The 10991-nt window shown below is 37.7% G+C and overlaps 1 protein-coding gene across 1 annotated transcript; it reads right to left on the bottom strand.

Annotated features, from left to right (window-relative positions):
- LOC114366263 (KRAB-A domain-containing protein 2-like) lies at nucleotides 1-6045 on the bottom strand. The gene is made up of 2 exons (XM_028323091.1): nucleotides 5856-6045; nucleotides 1-1869 (listed from the first exon to the last, which is right to left on the bottom strand). Exons 1-2 carry the CDS (start codon nucleotides 5932-5934, stop codon nucleotides 266-268), a joined length of 1683 nt encoding a protein of 560 aa, XP_028178892.1. The 5' UTR covers nucleotides 5935-6045; the 3' UTR covers nucleotides 1-265.
- Between the last annotated feature and the right edge of the window lie 4946 nt (nucleotides 6046-10991).

Below are 10991 nucleotides of genomic sequence, written 5' to 3'. Positions count from 1 at the left end.
TGAGAAAAATATTAAAAACCAACCACAGGTAACCACAAAATTAAATATATCTCCTAAACTAAACAAAATCGTAGAATATACATGGGGATGATGATTTAGATACACCTTTTGTAAGGAATCTAAATTTTAGCTTTCAAAGTCAACTCCCTGGCTACCCTGTATAACTAGTTTAAAACAAAAGATTACTTTTTAATTCAAGATCCAATCCAGTAATATTCATCATGCAATAAAAAAGTTATCTTTCTTAGACAAGTTTGTAATGAAACTAGGAACAATCCGTAACAAAATTGATGAATGTGTTTAAAAACCCTTGATCGCGCCCTGGCTCACGAGGACCCTTTGCATCATTAGCTGGTGAATAAACCTTTTTCGTCGATTTAATTTCTGTAACTTCATTGGCTACACGCTTTTTATAATATTCTTTGTCTGATTTTTCTAGAACTTCTTTGCATCTAAAACAAGTTAGTTTGCGCATAATTCTTATTCCACATGACAAATGAATATTGTTTTTACATATGTGACATTTCTTCATTTTATCTTCACAAGTTGCATAACACACGACACAGTCTTTGGTTTCACTCATAATCTCTTCCTCGGATTCAATTTCCACGGCAAGTATTTGAATATTGGAATCACTTTGAAAATCAATACATCCATCCATTTCATTCGGCGTATTTAAAAAAGTAGGTTTATTTTCTGAGATATTCATTTCATTATGGGATGCTTGTGGCGATTCACTATTTTCAAATGGCAGTATGAATTCAGTAGATTTAATGCTAAAATATTCATTTGGGTTTTGAGCTTTCTCAAACTGTTCTCTCTCTGTTGTCTCTACATCGGACTTTATAATATGATTATCTATAGTCGTCTCAAAAGGATTGACAGTGTTGGTGCATTCGGTAGGTTTGAGTGCAATTAATGTATTACTCTCGCGTTTCTTTTCCTTTCGCATCCGTAATGGTGTAAATTCTCTTCCTGTTATGAGAATTCTGGAAGAGAAGACTGTGCCATCTTGACCAGCTGTAAGATCTCGACAGAATACATATCTGTATGGCGATTGAGAAATTGTGTAATTAAATGAAGCATTTTTTTGGAACTGGATAAAGTAACATCCTAATGACCACTTATTTGAATTATTTGTTCTCATCCAAGCATGCAATCTATTTACAATAGATTTGTTACTCTCTAGATTTTGGCCAGTTCTGTGAACATTATCAATGGAACCTACAGCTACACAATCAGGCCATTGAAACTTGAGTTCTTTTAAAATTTTAACGATGAATTCTTTCTCGTGTACTTCAGAGCACAATATGTATGGAGGACCAAATGTTAAAAATATTTTACTCAGTTCTGTGGCAATTTCCTTTGGTTCATTTGTTCTTAATGGACGAAGGCTCAAGAAATGCGTGCCATGATCTTGATATTTGAGCAACCATCTATAATCCTCATCAGGACATTGTTGAAAATCTATTATATCAACTTCACCTTTAATATTGAAACCTTCAATCGAATGTAATTTTTTGATCGAGCTAGCCACGGAATTCGTTGGGCCACACGTAGGACAAACATCTATAAAGATTTCTACAGCTTTTATTGGTATATAATATTTGTGCCTAAAAATTTCTATCATCTTCTTACATCCGCCATGATTACAGCTTTCATGAATAAAATTTAGAGTATCAAAATATTCCTCACGAGGTAAAATAAGTATTGCTGGATCTAGAATGGTGTTCCTTTTAAATATTAAACATGTTTTGTCAGCCACCACATACTTCTCATATTTCTCTTCTAGCGAAAAATCATTCATAGAAGACATCTGCTCTAGAATATCAAGGATTCTTGTAGCCGTCAATACGTTATTTGATGTTCCTGAAAAGAAAAGAAATGTATGTGAATAATAATCATTATCATCACATCATCAAGTCACTTAGTCTCCACTGCAGGAAGATGATGACCCTCTCTTTCCTACAACTCCAACATTTTCCTATTACTTTTTTCACTTTAATACTCTACCCTACCTAACCAAAAATTTTATTTTACACAAGAACTATGTAATTTTTTTTACCGTTTCGAAATATGCGAGTTATTTCCAACACAAGGATCTCTGATTACTTACTGGGAAGCCTCGGCACAAACATTTTTATAAATATTTTGTTAATAAACAATTTTTAATTTTAATTTTACCCGAGGATATTAAAAACACCAAAAAGTCACAATATGTTGTATGGGAGTCCCCTTTACATATTGTTATATATTTTTTTCTGTATTTCGGCAACAGGAATAAAATTAAATCATCTGTGAAAAATTACAATTTTCTACCTATTACGGTTCATGAGATGCCTAGATAGATGGCCGTTGTAGGCCCCATTTTTATCCTTTAGGTACAGAACACCAAACAAGTAAGTACCTAGACCTACCATGTTTTGAATATCACTGAAGCTAGCAATGTCCATTTAAAAATACTTTTTTTATTACATACCTACCTACTTAAAGCCAGAAAATTACAAATTAAATAATAAAAAAAAATCTTGTAAAGTTATAATTTAACATTCAACATGATTGATTTGATTGAATAATTTCCTGTTTAGTGCATTTTAAAATATAGATGTTCTGTCTGTGTACAATAAATTAACTATTGTTTTAATAATAAATACCCATTTGTGACTCAATAAATACTTATAATGAAAACATCAGCACCATAGCCTAAAAAACAACATGAAGCATCTTCTCAATATAAAATAAAAAATAATAATAAAAATACTTGGACTTACGGGCTCAGTGGCCGCCCCAGGTGCGTCCTAATAGATCATTAATTAATAGATAAACAACTTGAAAAAATTGAACTGCCTAAGGCGTGAATCGAACCCACGACCTTTCGCTTGCCAGGCGACTGCTCTTCCATTTGAGCTACTTAGACACTGGATAATTTTTCAAGTTGTTTAGTTTGAGAAGCGACTAATCGCCAAGAAATGTTAATAACAATGGTCATAACAGGGTTCGAAAATATCCGATATTTATTATAAATATCAAAATATCGGATATTTATGATATATATCCGATATATATCAACTTTGATATANTTAGTCAGCCAGCTGTCAATGGATGCATTCATTTTGACTTTAAAAAGATTTATAGCCCGTAGAGGTAAGCCAAAGATCATTTACTGTGATAATGGTAGAAACTTTGTTGCAGCAAATAAAGAGATAAATTCATTTTTAAATAATAATAGCGATTCTATCATTGATCACGCTTCTCGTGAAGGCATCGAATTTCGTTTCTCACCTGCGTACGCTCCTCACTTTGGTGGTTATTGGGAAAGTGGGGTCAAGTCAGCGAAGTTTCATTTACATAGAGTCATAAAAATTTTTTTTCATTGAACCGACCGTCAGAGCGCCAACAGTGTTTGTAATGCGCTGCGCGTAAAATGATCCGTTTAGTGGTTTAAAGTTGCCGATTTGTCTCGAACTGTGTATAAAAACGTTGCACTAACTCTGATAAACAACCTAGTGAAATGTGTTCCCGTTGAAAATCAGTGCAAATAAGTTTATTTGTGGATTTAATTCAACCAAGCAAACATTCTGTCACTGTGTTTGTTACAACTTACCGTCACGGACGATAGATGCGGTGCAAGACAAGAACAAAGCGAGTTCTGAGCGAGACGCCACATTCCACCATCAACGTCACACGCTGCTACGGGCTACGAGGATTGGACGTAGTACTACGAGCGAGTATAGCCGTTATCGCGCTACGAATTATTGCGCGTCGATGCTACGAAGACAGTATCTATTTTTAGACTTTACTGTTACTGTGCTACGATAATATTAAACTACTACAATGAACAGCTGTTCTGCTTGTAAAAATATCATACGCGAGAGCTGCGTACCTAAGTGCTCGTTTTGCAAGGAGCTTTATCACTATGGGTGTGTCAACATATCGCCAAATGACTACAAGGAATATTACTCAACTAAACAGCGTCGCTGGTGTTGCCCGCTCTGCGCAAATATAAACCGCAATCGTCGTAAAGACGATAACACTCCAGTGCGTTCGCAACCGTCGCCGCCTTCTGCAAGAAACATTGATAAGCCCCGCAAGAACAGCTCCGTTATCGGTGCCATGGGACGCCCTCGATCTACAATGGAACCGAGTCAGACGGCCTCATCAAGCCAAGCTAACCTGTCAATGATGTCTGTGGAGGATGACACTCTGAGCGAGTCCTCGTCTGTATGTGAACCGCTACGAAAGTCGGTAATTCTCAATCCTGACCCTGATACTATCACATACGACAAGTTTAGTGCTTTACTGGACTCGAGGTTGAGTAGTTTAAAAGTGTCAATTACGAACGAAATAACTGCGCAGTTGGGAAAAGAGATCAAAATGGCGATACAGTCGGTAAGGGATGACTTTACAAAGACTACCGATTTTCTTGCGGATGAACAGAAGGATCTGAAAGCTGCCCTTACAGCTGCCAATGACAAAATAAGGGCACTTGAACAAGAGAAGCAAAAATTTAACATCAACATCCTCGACATTGAGCAGCGTATAGACACACTAGACAAAGCCTCAAGAAATCGTAACGTCGAAATCCACTGTGTTCCACAGAAACGAAACGAAAACCTACACTTCTTGGTCAAGAAATTGTATGAGGCTGTCAGGTTGGTTTTTTCTGAAACGGATGTCTGTTCGGTCCGAAGAGTAGCCAAAGTGAACCCTAGCTCGGAGCGGCCTCGCAGCATCTTACTTACTCTTCCCTCCGAACGCCATCGTGACGTGCTGATATCCGCCTTCAAGCGCCACAACAAGAGTAACCCGTCCAACCTGATCAACACTACTCATCTGGAAATCCCAGGAAAATCGGTCCAGTAGTTTTTGAGCCTATCCATTACAACTAAACAAACAAACAGATTAAGATGATCAGTCTAACGCAGTGCTCATTAAAAACATGTCTTGCCTGGACAAATTAAGATCTGAAACTCCTAAGTGATCACTTTATTGCTTTGTATGTCTGATCACTCTCATTATTACTTGTTATAGTGAAATTTAAACACACATTTTGTTTCTAAATGAAGGTTTATTATCAGAATGTAAATAGAATAAGAACTAAAACAACAGAATTGTATTTAAATGTATTGAACTGTAACTTTGATGTTCTTTGTTTGACGGAGACCAATCTGAGGCACGGAGTGTTTGACTCTGAACTTTTTGATAGTCGTTTCGATGTATACCGTAGGGATCGCCAATCCACCTGTTCACTGAAGTCTGACGGAGGTGGTGTCCTGGTCGCAATTAATAAAGACTTTAACGCAGTAAGACTCGAGTCATGGGAAAGCCCGTTCGAGGATGTCTGGATAGGCATCTTATCAAACCAGCACACCTCACCTAATATTTACTTATGTGTATGCTATTTACCACCTGATATGCGCACCGATGATCTAGCTGCATTCTATGATAATGTGCAAAGTAATATCTTAAACAAAATACATGATGGAACTGTTGTAATTGTTGGAGATTTCAATACGCCCGGTGTCTCCTGGTATCAATCATGCGATCATCCACATATTATGACTCCTGGTGCTCCACCAGATGCTAAATCTAGGCTTCTCTCGGAAAATGTATCATTATGTAATCTTATGCAATTCAATAACCAATTGAACAAGAATAATCGCCTCTTAGATTTGGTCTTCTGCACAACGAGCACAGTTGTGGTTACTGAAGCGGACCCCATCTCCCGTACCGATGAGCATCATCCGCCCCTATTGATAACGATTACTAATTCAGACTCTCTATATCATAATAATATTAAAGCAAAAAAACACAAGCNTCCTCGAACCCTGGGTCATAATAATATATTTACTCACCACAGCTTTCCTCGTATTTCCTAAGTTTCTCTTCAAAACTATGTCTCATTAATAAGTCTGCTGCATCTGTTCCATTCATTTTGATGTCTTTTTATCACAATTAATTACTGTTTTGTAAAAATTATCAAAATCAAACATTCAATAACTCACTGTCACACACAGCTGACAGCAGTGACAGCTGTGGTAGCCATCTTGAAACATGCGCGCCACAGATTATTTACGAATAATGCTGCGCCGCGCCGCGTGCTGCGCAATGAGCATTGGGGGCGTTTGGCGGAAAATAGCGCTAGTAAGTAAAATGGCGTCCTTTTAGCGGTAAGTGCTGTCACTGTCAAAAAAATGTTTGAAAAATATAGATGACCCACGCTGAACTGTCCCGCCAAACTCAATGACAGGGGGGCGCTACCATCGTTCAACTATATGGTTTCCAACATGGCAAAAATCTGAACCAGCGATCCGGTATTGACGGTGGCGCCCCACTGTCAATGTCATCGACAGGACAGTCCAGTATTTTGGAACTATAGAATTTAGGACATTCACGAATGACAGCAGTTAAAGAAAAAAATATTCACGGGTTATGGCGCAAACTGACATCTGTGAGCAAAGCATCGAACTAAATCCTAAAATCAGAATGATGTTAATATAGTTGTGTGGTACATAGTTTATAGTATTATTAATTTTATACTGGCGAGACATAGACCAATACAATTTTCATTGAATTAAATAGTACTATAAGTAAGCCCACCTTAAACAGTCTATACGTACAAGGAAAAATAACAAAAAATAAACAGCGCCATCTATTGATTACTGTTATTACTTGCACAAATATGCTTTTCTTAGCTTATTAATGCCAGACAGAGCATTCGGACTTCTGTCATCATTTAATATTACACTAGATGGCGTCACCGTAAGAAATGATTTTAAGTTTAGTTGATTAAAAAATACAGAAAAGATTTATTAATTTGTTTGTTTTTATTAGTCAAAGTCAAAGTCAAAATGTGGAAGTCATTGGGGGAGGCCTATGTTCAGCAGTGGACGTCCTGTGGCTGAAATGATAATGATGATGATAATGATGATGACATAGCTGGGCACCGTTAATCAAGTAGTTAACTTCGTTAATCGTTAAACCGTTAATAAAATAATTAACTTCGTTAAACGTTAAAACGTTAAGACATTTTAATAAAACGAAAAAAATATTGTATGCAAGGTTCAAATAATTTAGAAAACTTGTATCGCGCATGGAATTTTTTCCACTTTTTAGCCAGACAGTTTTGACAGTTCCAACTCCTTGCCAGACAGTTTTTTTAGGATAGCTGCCAAAGCCACGATGACCCAAACGTCTTCATAATCCGCCACCATTCTACTAACCTATATTGGGAGCATACGCTGACAAACTTTCAGCTTTTATAAAATGACGTTGGTGCGGCATTCACCAGCTCTTAGTCTATAATTTAGCTTCAATTTCAATAAATGTAGCTACGATAAAATCAAATCGGAACTAAAAATCATCGATTGGCATGCGAAATTAGAATCAGTTAACGAGGTGGACCGAGCAGTGGATAACTTTTATGATATTATTTGGGAGTCTATTGCCAAACACACTCCAATGCATCAGGATACCTCTTATAAATACCCCGCCTGGTTCACGCCACCCCTAATAAAGTGCCTTAAAGAAAAGAAAAAATATCATAAACTGTTCAAAATGTATGGTAATCCTCGCGATTACGATACCTTCGCTCTGCTGCGATCTAGATCGAAGGAACTTATTAAAAGTTGTTATAAATCTTTCCTAGCTTTGACAGAGGAGTCTTTGAACAGTAATATAAAAGTATTTTGGCGATTTATTAACAACCGTAAGGGATCTAAAAGCATACCCAGTAACATGAGATTCGATCATAAGTCCGCCTCCAACAGTCAAGAGATATGTGAGCTCCTATCTGAATATTTCGGCTCGGTATACGAGGACCCGCCCCCACAACCGATTCCAACTCAGTTAGACCAAGCGTTACTAAATACTGTCTCATTCTCGGTGTTGAGGGTGGAGGAGCACGAGATACTTCGTAAGATACTTAATCTTGATCCAAATAAAGGGGCTGGTCCTGACAACATACCACCTAAGTTTTTAAAAATGTGCGCTAAGGAACTAACATTGCCACTCAAAATAATCTTCAACAAGTCTTTAGAGTCGGGTATCTTTCCAACTTCTTGGAAAATGGCGCATATCGTCCCCATTCACAAATCAGGCGACACCTCCGACTGCACAAATTATAGGCCGATTAGTATGTTAAGCGCCGTGGCTAAGCTTTTTGAGTCGGTGGTATATGACCACATTTACAATCATGTAAAGTCAAATTTGTCGGAGAAACAACATGGCTTTGTGAAACGCAAGTCAACAGTGACCAACCTTCTTGAGTACAAAAATTTTATCTGTTCTGCATTTGCCAAGCGCGGTCAAGTTGACTCGATTTACACAGATTTTAAAAAAGCCTTTGATAAGGTGAACCACACTATTCTCTGTCGGAAGATTGAGTCTTTTGGTATTAATGGATGTCTACTGCGCTGGATACAATCTTACCTTCTCAACCGTAGCCAACTTGTAACAGTCAAGGGTCACCAGTCTTCGTCTATTTCTATCAAATCTGGAGTGCCTCAGGGCTCCCACCTGGGACCCTTATTCTTTAACATCTTTATTAACGACCTTACCCAAAACTTGTCCTGCCCATGTTTGCTTTATGCCGACGATCTTAAAGTTTACAACATTATAAAAACTGAATNCAGAATAACATACCCTATCGATAGGTATTTTTTTTAAACAGAAATTGTGAAAAAAAAATCGCTGATTTAATTCCTTTTAAGTTTATTAAAATGTGTTTTTAGCAGTAATTTAAGGTTAATTTACATTATTAACGTATAAAATCTTTATATTTTTGTTAAATCTTTAAAGATATTCCAAAAAAAAATCACTTTTACTTACTTTTTTAAATTTTTTCAAAACCTCATAACTTGTGAACGGGCAACTTTGGACGCGCGCTGATAGCGTAGGATTACAGTCAACAAGCCATAGAACAAGGCTCAAGTAGTTTCAAAGCAAGATCTGTCAAGGCTTAGTCGAAATCGACCACTTTATGTTTCATTCCATACAACGAAAATGAAAAATATTTTTTTCCAGTCAAACTATTGGTTTTAGAGAAAAACTTGTGCAGCATTTATTCATCAGAATAACGTAACCTATCGATAGGTATTTTTTTCAAATAGAAATCGTGAAAAAAATCGATATGTCCATAAATCGCAATTTCGCTCCATAGTGCGGCATGAGATTTTCGGGGCTACTTAACGGAGTTTCTCTCTACAATCTATCCCTGTCTCTTACATAAAGCGAGATGCATGGGCGATAGAGACAGATATAGGGAAACGGCATTAAGTAGAAACTCAGATGAGATACTTATTGTAGATTCCAAAAAACAATGTGACATTAAAAAAATAATTATGATAAGATGAATAGAATTTAATCTCATTCGTTCGACCTTAATGATAATGTGATGTGATGATATGTATAAGCAAATTAAACATAAAATAATTTTAAACAATAATGTAAATTTTTATAGCCACGCTAGCCGAACGGTGAAGGGGTCGGACGTGCCGACTCGTCATCCAAGGAACACGGGTTCGAACTCCGCTGACAGGGCCGTCTTTAACCTACTAGGGGCCCTGGGCATTTTAAGGATTAAGGGGGGCCCTTATCATCTGGAAAAAGGTCCTATTAGTAGATGGGGGGCCCCCTCAGTCACGAGGCCCTGGGCACGTGCCCAAAGTGCCCAGTGGGAAAGAGGGGCCTGCCGCTGACGTTCGACTATTGTGGTGAGCCCACTCGTGATATTATATTTTAGCTTAGTTATGAGGGCTAACGGGGCTATTAGTAATTTGTGTAAGATCAAATTAATAGACTACAAAGTAAATTAAAATAAAATGTTATTTGTACAGTCAATGTCAATGATCGGAATAACCTATTTGACTCGACCTTAATGTCAAAATTAAATTAGCAATATGTTAATATTGTACCTATTTTACCTCTTACTAACTTTGTACCTATTTTAAACAAATTAAATTCGATGCTATGTCAGATCAATTATTGATTATAAATAAAGTTAATAAAGTTTGGGTAGCACAATAGCCGATATTTGGGTTTATTTCCGTTGTCCACAACAGGAGATAGGAAAGAATTCGAATGTGTCATCGCATAAATGATGAACTTGGTGAATACAAATGACTGAGTAATTTTTAAATGTGTGCAAGTTTTAAATAAATAAATAATATTCTTTTAAAAACAGGCCTCTAAAGAATTCGATTTTGTTGTCGTGTGTGTTAAGATTCTAGGCATTTAAAGAATTCGAATGTGTCGCCGTGTAGTACTAAAATTCGAGCAGCGCCAGCGCCGCCAGTGCTAGCAGCGCCGCCGCGCCCCAGCGCCACGCCCACGCGTTTACACCTATAGTTATGCAGAGCGTTGTCTCCTGGCACAGGCAATCATACGCCTAAAAGGAGGCTTCATCTATTAATATTTAAGTAAGCCTTTATAAAGAAATAAATAAAGAATTTTGAATTCTTTTGAATTTTTGAATAGATAGTGTAGTGCTAAGATTCGAGCAGCGCCTGCTTGTCGCTGCGCGGTCCCTTACCGCGGTTGCGCGCCCGCAGCAGCGCCAGCGCCGCGCCGCCCGCGCCCCAGCACCTCGCCCACGCGTTCATTCTTACTACATTATAGCGATAAGGGCCAAAGAACTTATGGATGACACACTCGTAACACAGGCATATTTAGCTAGCACAAGGGTCAACGGGACTGGTTTGTAAAAATAAGTTTTTAAGGAATTAGAATGTGTCATGTAGTGTTAAGATTCTAGCAGCGCCTGCTTGTCGCGGCGCGTGCGCAGCAGCGCCAGCGCCGCCAGAGTGTTAATGCTTATTACAAAGCGACAGCCGTACGGTGAAGGTGTCGGACTGGCCGACCTGATATCCTAGATAGGTTCGCTGTTTCAGATTACGCCGCCGCTGAACTATTGTGGTGAACATGGTGAATTCAAATTACATAAAATAAACTAAACGAAGGCTTCTAAAGAATTGGAATGTGTCATCGCATAA

The sequence above is a fragment of the Ostrinia furnacalis genome, unplaced genomic scaffold (assembly GCF_004193835.3).
Source record: "Ostrinia furnacalis isolate ACB-3 unplaced genomic scaffold, ASM419383v2 OfSCF0606, whole genome shotgun sequence".
NCBI lineage: Eukaryota > Metazoa > Arthropoda > Insecta > Lepidoptera > Crambidae > Ostrinia > Ostrinia furnacalis.
Note: the sequence above shows the minus strand (reverse complement) of the source record. Positions and strands in the feature narration are given on the sequence as shown.